At 34.1% G+C, this 18,943-nt stretch overlaps 2 protein-coding genes across 2 annotated transcripts in view; one reads left to right on the forward strand and one right to left on the reverse strand.

The window, feature by feature from the left end:
- LOC133203809 (unhealthy ribosome biogenesis protein 2 homolog) overlaps positions 1-18,943 on the reverse strand; it is a 55,319-nt gene that overhangs the window by 28,842 nt on the left and 7,534 nt on the right. Inside the window, exons 7-15 of the mRNA XM_061339598.1 lie at positions 18,542-18,665; positions 18,136-18,221; positions 14,829-15,074; positions 11,103-11,202; positions 10,424-10,590; positions 4,804-4,907; positions 1,966-2,144; positions 1,648-1,875; positions 513-656 (exon numbers count right to left, since the gene is read on the reverse strand). Coding sequence (XP_061195582.1) covers positions 513-656; positions 1,648-1,875; positions 1,966-2,144; positions 4,804-4,907; positions 10,424-10,590; positions 11,103-11,202; positions 14,829-15,074; positions 18,136-18,221; positions 18,542-18,665 — 1,378 coding nt within the window. The remainder of the gene's footprint in view (positions 1-512; positions 657-1,647; positions 1,876-1,965; positions 2,145-4,803; positions 4,908-10,423; positions 10,591-11,102; positions 11,203-14,828; positions 15,075-18,135; positions 18,222-18,541; positions 18,666-18,943) is intronic.
- Positions 11,458-13,094, forward strand: LOC133178387 (putative nuclease HARBI1). The gene is made up of 2 exons (XM_061313119.1): positions 11,458-12,673; positions 12,891-13,094. Exon 1 carries the CDS (start codon positions 11,626-11,628, stop codon positions 12,661-12,663), a length of 1,038 nt encoding a protein of 345 aa, XP_061169103.1. The 5' UTR covers positions 11,458-11,625; the 3' UTR covers positions 12,664-12,673; positions 12,891-13,094.

Here is an 18,943-nt window from a genome sequence, read left to right on the forward strand (position 1 = left end):
TTTATTTTTTAAACAAGCATGGTTAACAGTTAACATTTGTATCAAGTTTCATGAAATCAGACAAAAACTTCTTGAAGAGCATTTGGCTAGAGAAGACCAATATACATGTATAATACTATTTTAAAATATTAAGTTAAACATTAACACACTTTCTTTGATTTAGTATGGGAGTTAATGGTTGCAGCTGTTATAGAAAAAATACATGACTTGCATAAGTTATGTCAATATTTTTCTGTACCAGTTGCAACTGTTAATCCAGTACTAACAATGAAAGAAAGACATTTTGTTGTTTGTATTTATATCTGTATAAATAGTCCTCAAAAGTAGGTTCAAGTAAATATTGTATTATTGATATGTACATCACTTTATGTTTCATAGATGGAAGAGCACACTTCATAAGAATTCATACAGGTGACCTGGAAACGGCATTTACTGATTGATAAAATGACTGTTGTTTTCATAAGAAATAAAGAGAAAATATTCAGTGGATGTAAATATAAGTGATTTAATACCATTCCTAGTGCCAAGCATGCTTTTCCTGACAAACATTTCTCTATGTCCGAGAACAGCTTCAATAGGATCCTCATTATGTCTTTTGGGAGTTCTATACTCTTGTCAGCCAGCATTGCTTTCAGCACCAATGTCGTCAACAGTTTCTATTTCAATTGAAAAGTGTGATTAAGAATGCTGTTTTAGAAGCCACAGTTGTCATAAATGCAAAACAATTTGGTCAAATAATGTGGACATGTATTACAGTGCACTGCATTACAATATTATAACTGTACAGAATTTACATGGAAATGGAAATTATATTAATTAGAAAAATGTTCTTGGGACATGAACCACCCAGGGTTCCTTAATAGAAATGTACCTTGCTTCTTTGTTTAAGATTATGGTAAATGAAGACTAGTAAGTCTTAGTAAGGTCAAGGTCACATGGAAGGTTAAGGTCACAAATTTATGACACAGTTGAATAGCTCTCACCAATTTGAATTAGTGTATGAAGTTTGAGGAAAATATTGTAAAAAGTTTCTTTGAAACTGAGTTTTAAACACAACAAACGGTAAAGTCAAAGGTCATAGGGAAGGTAAAAAAAAATCAAACACTTGATAAGTTCTAAATATCTTGAATACATTTGTTGAAACTGAGCTAAACACAAATTTAAGAAAAGTGAGGTCAAGGTCTAAGAAAAGATCAAGGTAAAAAAATGCTAATAATTTGAATAGCTCTCACCAATATATATCAGCATATGAAGTATCAGCATATGAAATTTGATAAAAAATATCTTAAATCTTTTCTTTGAAAATGAGCTAAACACAAATTAAAGAAAAGTGAGGTTGCAGGTTAAAGGAAAGATCAAGGCCTACAAATGCTGATGCAGTTGAATAGCACTCATTAATATGTATCAACATACAAGGTTTGATAAAAATATCTTGAATAGTTTCTTTGGAACTGAGCTAAATGCAAAGTGTGACAGATAAACAGACAGAAGGATGGAAGGACAGAAGACAGACATGACAAACACTATATTCCCTGACCATATTCATGGCAGGGCATCAAATTCATTATTTTATTTCAGAATCTTAATTAAGATATTAAATAGTCTTCCTGAGTTAACTTTAAAATAACGAGTTACATAAAAATTTACCCATAAGTACGAGTTTCTTTTCACTCCAGCATCAGTAACTATTGTATGTACCTTCTTCCAGCTCTTACTGTCAATGGTAAAGATGACCTCCAGGTTTCGGTAAATATTTTGTTCGTGACACTCGGATCTTTGGTCACCTACATTAAATGCCTCCAGAAGGAAATGAAGCTCTCCCCAAAAATATGACAGAAGTAGGGCAGAGAACAACACTGGCTCAGGGGTGGATAACTGAGATGTGAAAAAAATGAGATCATCACATACATATTACTTCTACATGTATGAGTATGTCTAAGAACTGAAAATTTATCTCTTTCCTACCTTTCTATCTGCCACTCTCTCAATAAGTGGAGCTATTATTCCTGATTGTGTCTCCTCCATCAAACCTTTGACCTTTAACCTTGTCAGATGGGTAATCGTATAATCGGCTACTTTTACATGAGACAGGAAAACAGCAAACAGTTTGGTCACAAAAAGAAGCTTGCAAGCTGAACTTGTATCTAAAGTAAATAAAAATGCTACATGTAACTGATTTCAGTTGAATTGTATCTAAAGTAAACTAGAAATATGTCCATAGGACATGAATGCCCCGCCAAGGGTATATTAGTAATGCAACATTTTAACACAAATTGAGAAAAGTGAGGTCAAGGTCAAAGGAAAGGTCAAGGTCAAAAAATATTGCTGCAGTTGAATAGCTTACATCAGTATGTATCAGCATATGACGTTTGATTCAGAAACTAATTTAAGAAAAGTGAGGTCAAGATCAAAGGAAAGGTCAAGATCAAAAAATGTTGATGTAGTTGAAAAGGTTACATCAGTATGTATTAGCATATGAAGTTTGATGAAAATATTATGAATGGTTTCTTTAAAACTGAGCTAAACACTAATTTAAGAAAAGTGAGGTCAAGGTCAAAGGAAAGGTCAAGGTCAAAAAAAATTGATGCAGTTGAATAGCTCTCATCAGTATGTATCAGCATATGAAGTTTGACACTAATTTAAGAAAAGTGAGGTCAAGGTCAAAGGAAAGGTCAAGGTCAAAAAATGTTGATGCAGTTGAAAAGGTTACATCAGTATGTATTAGCATATGAAGTTTGATGAAAATATTATGAATGGTTTCTTTAAAACTGAGCTAAACACTAATTTAAGAAAAGTGAGGTCAAGGTCAAAGGAAAGGTCAAGGTCAAAAAATGTTGATGCAGTTGAATAGCTCTCATCAGTATGTATCAGCATATGAAGTTTGATAACACTATCTTGAATGGTATCTTTAAAACTGAGCTAAAAACTTATTTAAGAAAAGTGAGGTCAAGGTCAAAGGAAAGGTCAAGGTAAAAAATATTGATGCAGTTGAATAGCTCTCATCAGTATGTATCAGCATATGAAGTTTGTTAAAAATATCTTGAATGGTCTCATTAAAACAGAGCTAAACATTAATTTAAGAAAAGTGAGGTCAAGGTCAAAGGAAAGGTCAAGGTCAAAAAATGTTGATGCAATTGAATATCTTACATCAGTATGTATCAACATATGAAGTTTGATTACACTATCTTGAATGGTATCTTTAAAACTGAGCTAAACACTAATTTAAGAAAAGTGAGGTCAACGTCAAAGGAAAGGTCAAGGTCAAAAAATGTTGATGCAGTTGCATAGCCCTCATCAATATCTATCAGCATATGAAGTTTGATAAAAATATCTTCGATAGTTTCTTTGAAACTGAGCTTTGAACAGAGCTAAACGCAAAGTGTGACGGAAGGACAGACGGAAGGACAGAAGGACGGAAGGATGGAAGACGGACATGACAAACACTATATGCCCCGGCCATATTCATGGCGGGGCATAATAAAAATGCTACATGTAACTGATTTCAGTTGAATTATATCTAAAGTAAAGGAAAATGCTACATGTAACTGTTCTCGGTTGCACATTGAAATATATTCTACATAAAAATTACAGTGTTCTGTTGGGAAAGTTCTCCACAACTCAGGGTTCATACACAATAAGGGGTATAAAACATTTCATTTTCTGTATTTTTGAACTCTATTTTGACCCTTCTAAAAGGACCATGTTTCAAGCAAATTAAAGTAAACTGAATGGTTTCATTATAACTTTAATGCATTAGAACTGATGAAAAACATGGCTCTGCTTGAGCTTTCTTCATAATTGTAAAGTGCATTGGCATATAACTGTCCTTGGATTTCATATAGAATTTCTTATGGTATAAATACATACATCAACCCTAACTAAAGTATAATACTGATAAGTGCACATGTGTATGTGTGTAAATGTAAAAACATTTATTACTTGTGTCAAACATAACACTTAATTTTCAAAATATGGTACATGTACGTGTAAAAGGCAAATACATGTAATTTACTAGGGATGCGAGATTTTATCGGTATACTGGTATATCGCGATTTTTTATTGTTTGATACGTATCGTGATACGGAGACTAAAATACTGGTATTTGGTACATAACTATAAATTCCGGAAATTATTTATTTATTTGTTCAAACTATTGAATGACAATTACAGAAAGTATAAAAAATGTCGAAAACAGTTAAACAACGACATCCTAACATGCTTTATATTAAATAAATGAAAATTTAAAAAGTAAAGTTATGTTTTTATAGCATATTTTTTAAAAAATATTACGGAAATTCATTTGAAATTGTAGTAAAAATTGTGTGTAAAAATATCACGATTTATCGTGATATTTTTGGGAAAAAATCGTGATATATCACAATACGAAATTTTTGCCGATACCCATCCCTATAATTTACTATATACTAACAAACATATTCAATACCAAAAATATTATGTAAGAAAATAAACAATGTATTTTATGAATAAATATGCATTCCAGTAAGCCAGTTGCTGAAGTTATATGTATTACAGTGTACACGATTACAAGTGTATAATAAATCCCTCATGGGTTATTGTCTTAGATGGCATCATATCTCAGTTTCAATTCTAAATACATGTATATGTATCTCACAATTTTCCACTGATACTGCCAATGTCAAGATACTGAAGTTTTCCTGCTATATACACATACTTCAATGTTAACTGAAAATTAATTTTCTCTTTTTTTTTTGGAAAGGGGGGTTGGGAGGGGGGTAAGCAAACCCTTAATGTCCCTGACTGGCCATGTACATGAGAACACACCTTCAGTCTGCAGTCTAAGAAGCAATGCAGGAATTTCTTTCAGAAAAAGTCCCCAAACTTCAGTGACCACACCTTGGGGTAAGTGCTCCACAACTTCTCCAAAACTGTTTAAACAGATTACACAATATTTTCCTATAAGAAGTTAATTATATATTAGAACCTTTCTATCTGAATCACTTCCACCAATATCTATGTACATGTGTAAAATTACTGTAGCAGCACAAATTTTTGGTGGGATAAAATTTCATTGTTTTGTCATCTAAAAAGTTTCATAGGAATTAAATTTCCTTGTTTCAAAAGAAACCCTATTCAATATATAATCATGTAAAAATTTCATGTGGGATTTAATTCGTTGATAATTGTTAACAACAAAATAAAAAAAATTTAATCCCTAACGAATATTTCTGCTTTTTACAGTAAAAGTCAATCTGGATGTTTACCTGCAAATCTGTTTCAAAAAATGAATAATCCTTACAGTGGTACATGAATTAAATGGTGTTACAGTATCTGGATTTTTTTCTCCAAATCTGTTAAACAAAAACAACAATCCTCTTGAGTAATTCAGTTAGTAAACTGAGATGTTTTTCTCCAAAAAATTTCAATCCAACAAGCATTACATGCCACTGACAAAGCTTGCTTATTATCATTATTTTTTTTTTTTTGAAACAGTTTTGCAGGAAAACATCCTGATTGATTACTCTTCTGATAGTAGACACCTGAACATAAATGTTAGTAGACAGCTGAACATAAACAAGAGGCCCATGGGCCTTGAATCGCTCTTCTGATTAACTGTACAACCTATCACTTCTATTTGAAGCCTCGAAGTATCCTGTATATTTACATAAACCCTTGAAATTCCAATTCACACTCTGAGAACCCAAGATGATTCTAAGCCAATTAGTACCTGAGAGTTGCTCATGGTGACCTACTTATCACTTGTCATTCTCTGAGGACCCATCAACTAAGTTTGATGATTCTAAGCCAATTAATACCTAAAATATTTTTTAAAATTATAATCATAAAATTTTATAAGTAGGTCAAAGTGACCTACTTTTCAATTGTTTTACTCCGAGGACCAAAGATACATCGACTGACAAAGTTTGATGATTCTAGCCAATAAGTACCCAAAATATTTAATTACAGCCATAAATTTTCAAAAGTAGGTCACAGTGACCTACTTTTCTGTCAACCTACTCCGAGGACCCAAGATGCATCAACTGACAAATTTTGACGATTCTAAGCCAAATAATTCCTGAAAATATTAAATACAGCCATAAAATTTCAAAAGTAGGTCACCGTGACCTACTTTTCAGTTGTTGTACTCCGAGGACCCAAGATGCATCAACTGACAAAGTTTAATGATTCTAAGCCAATTAGTACCCGAAATATTTGATTAAAGCCATAAATTTTCAAAAATAGGTCACCGTGACCTACTTTTCAGTTGTTGTACTCCGAGGACCCATGACGCATAAACTGACAAAGTTTTATGATTCTAAGCCAATTAGTACCTAAAATATTTTATTAAAGCCATAAATTTTCAAAAGTAGGTCACCCTGACCTCCTTTTCAGTTGCTGTACTCCGAGGACCAAAGATACATCGACTGACAAAGTTTGATGATTCTAGCCAATAAGTACCCAAAATATTTAATTACAGCCATAAATTTTCAAAAGTAGGTCACAGTGACCTACTTTTCAGTCAACCTACTCCGAGGACCAAAGATGCATCAACTGACAAATTTTGACGATTCTAAGCCAAATAATTCCTGAAAATATTAAATACAGCCATAAAATTTCAAAAGTAGGTCACCGTGACCTACTTTTCAGTTGTTGTACTCCGAGGACCCAAGATGCATCAACTGACAAAGTTTAATGATTCTAAGCCAATTAGTACCCGAAATATTTGATTAAAGCCATAAATTTTCAAAAGTAGGTCACCGTGACTTACTTTTCAGTTGTTGTACTCCGAGGACCCATGACGCATAAACTGACAAAGTTTTATGATTCTAAGCCAATTAGTACCCGAAATATTTTATTAAAGCCATAAATTTTCCGAAAGTAGGTCACGGTGACCTACTTTTTAGTCGACCTACTCCGAAGACCCATGACGCATCAACTGACAAAGTTTGATGATTCTAAGCCAATTAGTACCCGAAATATTTAATTAAAGCCATAAATTTTCAAAAGTAGGTCACGGTGACCTACTTTTTAGTCGATCTACTCTGAAGACCCAAGATGCATCAACTGACAAAGTTTGATGATTCTAAGCCAATTAGTACCCGAAATATTTAATTAATGCCATAAATTTTCAAAAGTAGGTCACTGTGACCTACTTTTTAGTCGACCTTCCCCGAGGACCCAAGATGCATCAACTGACAAAGTTTGATGATTCTAAGCCAATTAGTACCTGAAATATTTAATTATAGTCATATAAATTGAAAAGTAGGTCACGGTGACCTACTTTTCAGTTGACCTTTTTTGAGGACCCAAGATGCATCAACTTACAAAGTTTTATGATCATAGGACTTAAAATGTCCAAATTATGCCTCTAAAATGCTTTGAAATCGAATGCCTGCAAAGTTCAAAAAGTAGGTCACTGAGACCTATTTTTAATAATTATGTTTTTTGGCCCCAAGATGCATCATCTTACAAGATTTAATGATTCTAAGCCTCCCCGTATTCGAATTAATGACCTTAATTGTTTTAAAAAAGATTAGCCATTAAATTCAAAAAGTAGGTCAAGGTGACCTACTTTTTAGTTGACGTACTTTGAGGACCCAAGATGCATCAACTGACAAAGTTTGATGATCATAGGCCTTAAATTGTTCAAAATATGCCTCTAAATCATTTTGAAAAAGAATGGCCGCAAAATTTAAAAAGTAGGTCATCGTGACCTACTTTTGAGTCAACATGATATGAGGTCCTTAGATGCACCAACTGACAAGATTTGATGATCCTAGTCCTTATAGTAAGCAAAATATCAACATTTTAATAAAATGTAATTTTTGGTCAACTTTGAAGTGACCTTGAGACCACGCCCTTTGCCCCAGGGTAAATCCCCGTGCAAATTTTAATCTACAACATATCCTCATCCTTTTGTGTAAGTTTGGTGATAATCTGCCCAGTGGTTCTTGAGAAGAAGATTTTTTAGCAACCAGTACTTTTGTTTCTATTTTCCTAATTATCTCCCCTTGTTAAAGGGTCACAACCCCAGTTTTAGTATAAACGGGAGCCCTTGGGCCAAGGATACCCTGTGACAAATTTGACAATAATTGGCCAAGGGGTTCTTGAGTTATGGCCCATATTCTAAAAAGTTTACGCACACCGCACAAATGGCCATAGCATTAGCTCTTTGAGCCTTTGGCTCAGAAGAGCTAATGATAGTAGACACCTGAACATAAATGATAGTAGACACCTGAACATAAATGATAGTAGACACCTGAACATAAATGTTAGTAGACACCTGAACATAAATGTTTCTCAATTTCCCATGACTATTTCATTATTGAAAATTAACATTAAAATTTCATAATAAGAGGATTTTTTAAAATTATTTTTAATTCTTGGACTACTTATTTTCCTTTGTTATCCAACATGCATGAAAAACAAGAGGCCCATGGGCCACATTACTCACCTGAGCATATTGGCTAGGAAAAAACACAAATCAATACGCAAGTTTCAAGATTAACTCCCTTAGTGCACTCTTTCATTAAGGAGGGGAGTTTTGTTTCCCTGTAAACTGGAAGTACGTGGGACAGTTATTTATAATGTTACATCATGGATATGCCAGTCTATTACAACTGTTTGTCGGGATGCATTCATCAACTTGAAAATTAACTAATTTAAGTAAAGATGTCAATTTCTTTCTACCAAAAAAATCGGCAAAAAAGAAAATATCAGTAAATAAGGCTAATCAGATGAAGAAGAGACGGATCTCTAATAAACAGCTGATAAATACACTTGCATCTGATCACTGCCTGTCGGCATTCTAAATGACACACCAACTCTTTCCAATATAATTTCTCAGAGTCCACTAACTTTTTTAGAAAAAGCTTAGTACAGTCAAGGAAGCGCTACTTCACAAAGTAATCTGTTAAAAACTATGAAGGTTCTTTAGTTTTCAAGTACGTGTATCCTAATTGAAAGTAGATTTGTATAACTTTTATAGTAGAGCTCAATAAAATCATCAAAATTATCACTGTTTGACCTTATAATCTACCTATAACATTAAATGAATTTTAAAAGCCCTAGTCATCGTTCATTTATTTATGCACGTTTGTGTACATGGACAACCTGTCCCACTTCCATGCTGATGTGAATACTATTTGCACCTCTATCATTGGAGAGCTACAATCTTGAAACTTGCGTATTCAGTATTCAAAAGTTTACATGTGGGGGGGGGGGGGGGGGGGCTTGAATTTTAAACTACTTGAGGATGCTTCCATATCAATATAACAAATGTTCAAGCTGTTCTTGAGAAGAAGATTTTTAGAGTTTTTTTCCTATATATTCCCTTGTAAAAATTTGATCCTCCATTGTGCCCGAAGCCTATACCCAAGGGGTCATCATTTCAACAAACTTAAATCTACACTACCTGAGGATGCTTCCATATCAATATGACTAAACATGATTTTACTGTTCTAAAGAGGAAGATCTTTTCCTACATATTCCTATGTAAAACTTTGATCCCCCACTGTGGCCAACCCTACCCCCGGGGGTCATGATTTGAAAAAAAAATTGAATTTACACTACCAGAGGATGCTTCCATATCAAAATGACTTGTCATGGATTGCTGTTCTTGAGAAGATTTTTTAAAGTTTTTTCCCTATATATTCCTACGTAAAACTTTGATCCTTCATTGTGGCCTCACCCCACCCCTGGGGGTCATTATTTGAACAAACTTGAATCTACACTACCTGAGAATGCTTCCATATCAATATGACTACATAAGGTTTTGCTGTTCTTGAGAAGATTTTTTCCCATATATATTTCTTTGTAAAACTTTGATCCCCCATTGTTGCCCCACCCTAACCCCAGGGGTCATCATTTGAACAAACTTGAATCTTCACTATGTAAAGAAGGTTTCCTATAAGTTTCAACTTTTTTGGCCCAGTGGTTCTTGAGAAGAAGATTTTTAAAACATGCCACCAAATTTTCACTATTTCCGAATTATCTAGCCTTGAATGAGTGTGTGGCCCTTCATTTCAACAAACTTGAATCCCCTTCACCCAAAGATGCTTTGTGGAAAGTTTGGTTGAAATTGGCCCAGTGGATCTGGAGAAGAAGTCGAAAATGTGAAAAGTTTACAGACGGATGGAGAGACAGCTAGACAGACGAACTACAAACAAAATGTGATCAGTAAAGCTCTCTTGAGCTTTCAGCTCAGGTGAGCTAAAAAACTCTAACTGAAACATCACAGATATGCATACTAAACATATCTTTCAACTTTGAACTGGCTGAATGAACATTTTTGCATCTTTTAAATCCTAAATTAATTTTTATCATTTAGTTACACTGATGAATCTTTTTTTTTACATTGTACCAGTATATAAGCTATTTCTTCAGAAACTAGAAAAAGGACACCATTTAAAAGAGCACATCGAACAAGAGAAAATCTACTCACTGTAGAGATGTCGCCTCTGAGAACACTGGATCCTGAGTAAACTCCATATCTCTGACAGAGGTCAACAATAAACTGAGTAACTTAGGTACCTGTCTCAGTTTGGAGTAAGTCTGAAGTAATTTGATCAGAAAGCCATCCAAATATGTCATTAGGTCTCTATTCAGCACCTGTGTTTTAGATATAGATACATAGATACAGTTGAATTTTGGTATCTTGAACATTCATATTTCAAATAACCGTGCCATGAAAATGTTGCAGTGAGTTGGAAGTCTCAACCTCTTTTTCCTTATGTATTTTAATCTCAAGATTATCTCTAATTTTTGATCTGCTCCTTTGAATTTGAGAAAACATATTTGACTGTATTTTTCAACTGTTATTCATAGAAAAACTTATCTATCATTATGGACAGAACTAATATAGGCCACATCTGCCTGCTGTTTAATCCATGTTCATTGTATATACTTCTTTGTATATTGTGAATAAAATACTTCTTAAACTAAAAACTTATCTATGCATTTATACATGTAATACACGTGTAATTTATACATGTAATTTTTCAAATTAATTCGGTTTTTACAATTAATCTGGTATTCATACATTTGCAAAATATGCTCAAAATTAGAAAGCTTTGTTATGTATTACTGACTGTAAAATTTCCCCACCCGGCCACTACACTTACCTCAAACCACCCTATTCTAAATACTTCTGACATCTTAGTCTCTAGAATAGCATGATTTAATTCCAGGAAGCTTTCCAAACAGGCATAAAACAATGAAGACCTAAAAAAAAGTATACTGAAACAGCTAAGAAGGAAATGTATAGACTCAAAAATATCTCATAGATCATCAAACACTCATATAATCACAACTACTGTATACTCAAAAAATATCTCATAGATTATCAAACATATATATAATCACAACTACTTTAGTCTCAAAAATAACTCATAGATCATCAAAAACTCATATGGCCAGGTGTATCTCAGATTTAAACCTTTGATCAATGATTCCAGGTTTAAATCCAAGTTAAATGGCCGGTTGCGTATCTCTGGTTTAAACCTTCGATCAATGATTCCGGGTTTAAATCACGGTTTATGCGTTGCACACAGGTAAGGCTTAGGTGAGTACGGCTCAGAATTACGGTAAATTCTGAACCTGCTATAGGGGTGGTTTAAACCCAGCTTCGTATTTTTGTGGGAAATAATGGCGGAGTATTTGGATGAAGTAGACAGGTTTGACCTTGTAGAAAGATTGATAAGGAGAGAACAAATTATTAGAGATAGACTTAATCCTATCACTTATTACAATGACACAGATTTTATTGATAGATTTCGACTTAGCAAAGAGGCTATTTTGTCTATTCTAGACGATATTAGTGGTGACTTGGGAGATGGAATTTTGCACACCTCATCCATCTCTCCATTGAATCAACTTCTAATAACTTTGAGATATTATGCAACTGGCAATATGTTATCGGTAAGCGGGGATTTGTTTGGGGTGCATAAATGTACTGTGTCAAGAATCATAAAGAAAGTTTCACGTGCAATAGCCTCTTTGTACAACGCACACATAGAATTTCCTTCTGGAAATAGAATTTTAGATGTGCAAAGAGCGTTTATGCAACAGAGTAATATACCTGGTATTGTAGGATTAATAGATTGTACCCACATTCCAGTTATTTCTCCAGGAGGAGATAATGCTGAACTTTTTAGAAATAGAAAAGGATATTTCTCAATTAATGTACAGGCAATCTGTGATCATGAACTCAAACTTACTAATGTTGTGGTACGTTGGCCAGGCAGTACACATGACAGTAGAATTTTTGATAATTCTAATATTTGTGCTAAGTTCGAACGCAGAGAAATTAATGGAATTTTGCTCGGTGACAATGGATACCCACTGCGGCATTATCTTGTAACTCCAGTTCTCACTCCAAACTCTAGAGAGGAGAGAAGATTCAATTTTGCTTTATGCAATACACGTGTCAAAATTGAAAACGTTTTTGGCATATTGAAAAGACGATTTCCCTGTTTGCGACAGCAGCTTCGACTAAAACTTCAAACAAATATAACAGTGATTACTGCCTGTTGTGTGTTATATAACATAGCAAGGGAACTTTCAATTCCTCTACCAAATGAAGATGAAAGTGATGAAATTGACCAGGTTCCTGTACCTGTGCTACAGAATCGCAATCAAGGAGGCAGGGCCCTACGTTCAATTCTGATTCGTAATTTCAGATAAAGATTTTAAAGTAAGCATAATATGATAAATACATGTATTTTATTCAATAAGCCATTTATTATTGCCCAAAACAAATTAAAATGGTCTCCATGCAATTTCATTACTTGCATTAGGTCTATTTTCTGTGCTTGTTTCATTGGTACATGTAGTGGACAGGGATTTCTCTAGCTTACGCTTTTTCAGAGTGAGAATATCTTCTTTCATTTGATATATCCGCATCTTTGCAGCATGTTCTACTTCTGCCATCTCCAAGAGCCTGCTTTTAACCTGTTCTTGTTTCCCTTGGAGCCTTCTCTTAACTGATGGTGCTGTTGTGGATGCGGAACTAGACGAGGAGGTGTTATTGGATTCGGTGACACAATTTGCCTGTGTGGATAAATAATTCTTAATTTCAACTATTATTGGGAACTTTTTTCAACATTCAAATGTAGGGAAACGTATAATACATGATGTTGTTAATTAATGGAATTAAAAAATAATAATAAATGTATATTCTTCATTATTCGTTAAATCTATTTTTTTTTTGGTTACTCACCACTTCATTCGGACTTGAAGTTTTTTCTACATCACCATGCAAAGTAGCATCATCATCGAATTCATTCGCGATGCTGTTTATCTGCTGCGGAAGTATTGTTGAAATTGCAGCTGAGACGGTATCCAGTCCTGTTTCAGCTTGTGGCCCTCCTCCAGTTTTTGCTCTCTCTCTTCGGTCTTTTGCAACGGCAGATTTTGTCCGTGACTTCATGTTCTTCCAAAGGGACTTCAACTGTGTACAGTTCCTTTGGTTGACACCGTGACTTGCATTGAATTCTATCGTTATTTTCTCCCATTCCGAGTTTTTCTTCAAAACCATTTTTCCATCATTTTGTTTATTTTCAATTATATCTTTCCTGGATTCAATAAGTTCTAATAAAAATGATTTTTCCAAAGCAGTAAAATTCGGAGACTTACTAGGTTTCGACATTTTTCAATTTCCGCAAACGAAAGTGTGGATCAGGTAAGTCTGGGTTATTTTTCAAGCGTGCAACTGAATTACTACTCAGGTAACCCTGACTTACCTCGCATTTAAACCCGGCTTACGTGATCCGTGGATCCACCACTGAGCTGTACTTAGCTAAACTATAGATACGCAACTGGCCATAAGTGTTGCACACGGGTAAGGCTTGGCTGAGTACAGCTCAGAATTACAGTAAATTCTGAACCTGTTGTAGGAGTGGTTTAAATTCGGCTTTTGTCATTTCCATGGACTTTTGGTGTTACTGAAATGGATGATGTTTAACTGGATAGGTGTCAAACTTACTAATACCAATGTTGTGTTACTGAAATGGATGATGTTTCACTGGATAGGTGTCAACTTACCTAAATAAATAATGTCTAAATAACCTCTTTGTTACCTTAGTTGTATTCAGACTTAACCTTTGAAGTAATGAGTATTAAAGGCTTGATATCTACAGAGAAGGTATCATTTAATATTAAATTGAAAATTCAAATCAAATACATTGTTCTTTAATTATTTACCTCTGCCTTACGTTTTGGTATTGTTTAAAAATCACATGGAGTTCCACAAATTAATTCTCAAGACCCCCTCCAGTTTTCCCTCTCTTCTGTCCTTTGCAAAAACCTTAGTTTCATTGATGTATTCTGGGGTTTGAATTTAATTGTGCTGCATTTTTTGTCATCTGCATTTTTTAGTAACAATTTACCGTATTATTTATTTTTACACTTGTTTTTAATTATATCCTTTCGAGATTCAACTACTTCTATTAAAACTTATTTTTTAAGTGCTTTGAAATTAAGTAACTTACTACCTTTTCAATTGACATTTTAATTTGAGTAAGTCAAGATTAGGTAAACCTTACTCAATTTTATAGTATGCTACAGAAATACATCTTAAGTAAACCCGACTCAGCTGGCATTTAAACCTGGCTTACATGATCCGTGGATTAGCGGCTGAGCTTTACTTTTATGAGTCATAGGAACGCAACTGGCCAATGTAATTACAAATACTGTAAACTCAAAAATATCTCTCAGATCATCAAATACTCATATAATCACAACTACAAAGACATACATGTACATGTATATAGGAAAATTTTCAGGCAATGTAAAACTTGAGTTACAGAGTTCTGATCAGGCCGTTTAAAGTTTCGGTAATGGCTACTTACTGTTTGCCTTCTAAAACATGAATCAGAATATGGTTGTAGAATTTGAGTTGGATGTTGCCATCTGATGTATCCTGGGGTTGACTGTAAATTTCATGCTTCAGTAAACTTCTCAATAGGGGAGATAATACAATCACAACTTCCTCCTGACTTAATGGTCCACAAAGCTCCAGACTGGATTCTCTGATCCCGATGATATGACAGATGTGGACAAACAGTCGGAATCCAGTCTGTGTTTTCTCTCCATGGCTGTAATATAACATCACACAGTAGCCATTTAAAACCTCTACCTAGTATCAATCGTCATACTAAGGTACCTTTATCTACAGCTCTGTAACAACTTGCACACTGTATAAATTGTTGTGCCTAAGTCAGTTTCATTTTTCCACATGCAGTACAATGAAATGGTTGGTATTAAATTCTCAAATTAAATTTGCTCATTCATTATCATGAAAATATCATACATTATTTGCACACATAGTTGAGAATGGCATTCGAAACTGTCACCCTCAGAAAATCTCTTGCACCCAGGCAGAGTTCTTGAATGGCATCCCTTTTGAATGGGACCGTTAAATCTGAATTTTATCGATCATGAAAATATCATACATTATTTGCACACATAGTTGAGAATGGCATTCGAAACTGTCACCCTCAGAAAATCTCTTGCACCCAGGCAGAGTTCTTGAAATGGCATCCCTTTTGAATGGGACCGTTAAATCTGAATATTATCGATCAAAATGTCCAACAGTTTTTACAGACTATTAAAATGAGACCGAAAATCTTAAATCATTTCATTCAATTGTCACTTGATTATATACAGTAGAGAAATATTGAAATAAAAGCCTAAAATAATTTTAAACAAGAGGCCCAGGGGCCACATCGCTCACCTGAGCACTATGGCTAGGAAAAAGCAGAAATCATTTCAATCTTGAAAGGTTGAAAAGTTTAAATATAAAAGTGGTCGGGGGGGGGGGGGGGGGGGGGGGGTGTCAGGAATTGAACAAATTTGAATCTACATTATCTGAGGATGCTTCCATTTAAATATGACCAATCATGGCTTTGCTGTTCTCGAGTAGAAGATTTTTAAAGATTTAACCTATGTATTCCTATGTAAAACTTTGATCACCCATTCTGGCCCCACCCGATCCCCAGGGGTCATGTTTGAACAAACTTGAATGTACACTATCTAAGAATGCTTCCATATAAATATGACCAATCATGGCTTTGCTATTCTTAACAAATTGTTTTTTTTAAAGATTTTTACTATGTGTTCCAATGTAAAACTTTGATCGCCCATTGTGGCCCCACCCTACCCCCGGGGGTCATGATTCGAACAAATTTGTATGTACACTATCTGAGGATGCTACCATATAAATATGACCAATCATGGCTTTGCTATTCTTAACAAATTATTTTTTTTTTTTTTTTAGAATTTTTACTATGAGTTCCTATGTAAAACTTTGATCGCCCATTGTGGCCCCACCCGACCCCCGGGGGTCATGATTTGAACAAATTTGAATGTACACTATCTGAGGATGCTACCAGATAAATATGACCAATCATGGCTTTGCTGTTCTTGAGAAGAAGATTTTTACTATGTGTTCCTATGTAAAACTTTGATCGCCCATTGTGGCCCCACCCGATCCCCGGGGGTCATGATTTGAACAAATTTGAATGTACACTATCTGAGGATGCTACCATATAAATATGACCAATCATGGCTTTGCTGTTCTTGAGAAGAAGATTTTTAAAGATTTTTCCTATATATTCCTATGTAAAACTTTGATCGCCCATTGTGGCCCCACCCTACCCCCGGGGGTCATGATTTGAACAAATTTGAATCTACACTACCTGAGGATGCTTCCAAGTAAATATGACCAATCATGGCTTTGTTGTTCTTGAGAAGAAGATTTTTGAAGATTTTTCCTATATATTCCTATGTAAAACTTTGATCTCCCATTGTGGCCCCACCCGACCCCCGGGGGTCATGATTTGAACAAACTTGAATGTACACTATCTGAGGATGCTACCATATAAATATGACCAATTATGGCTTTGCTGTTCTTGAGAAGAAGATTTTTAAAGATTTTTTCCTGTATATTTCCTATGTAAAACTTCGATCGCCCATTGCGGCCCCACCCTAGCCCCGGGGGTCATGATTTGAACAAACTTGAATCTACACTACCTGAGGATGCTTCCACATAAGTTTCATGTTTTCAAGCACAGTGGTTCTTGAGAAGAAGATTTTTTAATGATGCCATTAATTTTTCACGAATTCTTAATTATCTCCCCTTGGAAGAGGGCGTGGCCCTTCATTTGAACAAACTTGAATCCCCTTTACCCAAGGATACTTTGTGGCAAGTTTGGTTGAAATTGGCCCAGTGGTTCTTGAGAAGAAGTTGAAAATGTGAAAAGTTTACAGACGGACAGACGGACAGACAGACGGACAGACGGACAGACGGACAGACGGACTACAGACAAAATGTGATCAGAAAAGCTCACTTGAGCCTTCGGCTCAGGTGAGCTAAAAAGAAGAAAAAAATAGACACCAGTGATAGGAACTAGTAACTATGAGAAAATAGGCCATCAATTTGACAAAACTCTTCCATATATGATTTATCAGGACCCAATACTCTTAACCAGACTTCATGACATTTTTCAAAGCTTTTGATATATAATTTATAATAAAGTAAAGAATGTTTCGGCAGATTTATAATGGGTATTTGCCTCATCATAGACTTGTGACAATTTAAACTGGTAGAAATTGAGAGGGAAATGGAATAAATTAGTCTGAACAATTTTTTTTATTTTATTTAAAACATTTATGTCCTGTAAATTTTACAATTGTCAGGTAAATTTTGAATATTTACAGGATGATTATCCAACAAATTTTGGACTAGTTTCAAGAACTCTGTGCGGGTGTATTTGATCAGTTTTTTTCATACATTATGACATGAAATAAAAAATGTCAAACATTACATTTCCTAAAAAATCAAAATTCAGATACATGTATTTTACAAGAAAATATCTAGAAACTGCCATTAAATTTCTACAAAATTAATATAGAGCTGAGGGACATGACAGTAACAAACTGATTACACTGTACTAACAAGAGTTACTTGGGCAAAAACACACAAAAATAATACCGGTAATTCTTAATCACAATGTTAAGATGGTTCATTTTCAATAGTTTAAAATTCATCAATTATGTTAATTTTCCTAAAAATTTCATTATATGCACCATAAATTGCACACATGGACATCATTTAATTAATACCAAATAAGAACTTTTAACTCTGCGACTACTTACCACTTATGTGAGAGGAAATGGTCAAAGAAAGCTACCAGATAGTGACTGATAATCTTCTGGGTATCTGTGTAATTGTCTTGTCCCTTCTAAACAAAGAACTCAATTACTGCAGAAGAATACAATTTATGATCAACTATCTATGTAAAGTACAAATTTGACACCTGCCTTTAAATATAAGTATCTTAAAATTACTTATATATATAAGTAGTGAGTAATAATAATTCTACCCTCTCTGTACAAGTACCAGTACAATAAACAGGACTAGTCACATTTCAGTGGCAAAATACAGATTGGTTTATTAAAAAAAATGGACATCTTAAAATAAATAAAATAAGCATATCCAAAAAAATAAATAAAGTTAATATTGTAAATAAATTGAATTGAAAATATAAATATTGTATTTTACCTTTTTATTGATAAGATTTGATAACAAGTGAAACAGGCTCTCAATTGTCTTGGAGACTTTCTGTTTTCTTTCATCTTTTCCTACTATAGCTGACAGAAAACTCTCATAGAATGGATGGTGTTCTCTGTGTTAACACATGTACATCAAAGAGAAATCATAAATCAAATTAATCATAGCATTTACATTTATAAATGTACATTTTACTCTCTAATGCAAGAAGAAAATTTTAATCTTTAATTACCCTAACAAATAATGTTTTTTAATTAAATTAAATCCAAGACACAAAGGCTTGAAAGGGTTTATTTTAATTTCGCTGCAGAAGCAGACAAAAGAAGTACCATTACATTTGATATAAAGTTACTTCAATCTGCAACAGTGAAAAGATCTATAACTCTGTTGATA

This window comes from Saccostrea echinata, unplaced genomic scaffold, assembly GCF_033153115.1.
Source record: "Saccostrea echinata isolate AGI-Se365-2 ecotype Australia unplaced genomic scaffold, CSIRO_AGI_Sech_v1 ptg000002l, whole genome shotgun sequence".
In the NCBI taxonomy this organism is placed as follows: Eukaryota; Metazoa; Mollusca; class Bivalvia; order Ostreida; family Ostreidae; genus Saccostrea; species Saccostrea echinata.

Bases quoted from the DNA above. Each gene is read 5' to 3' on its own strand.
- LOC133178387 (XM_061313119.1), top strand. From the start codon at position 11,626: ATGGCGGAGTATTTGGATGAAGTAGACAGGTTTGACCTTGTAGAAAGA.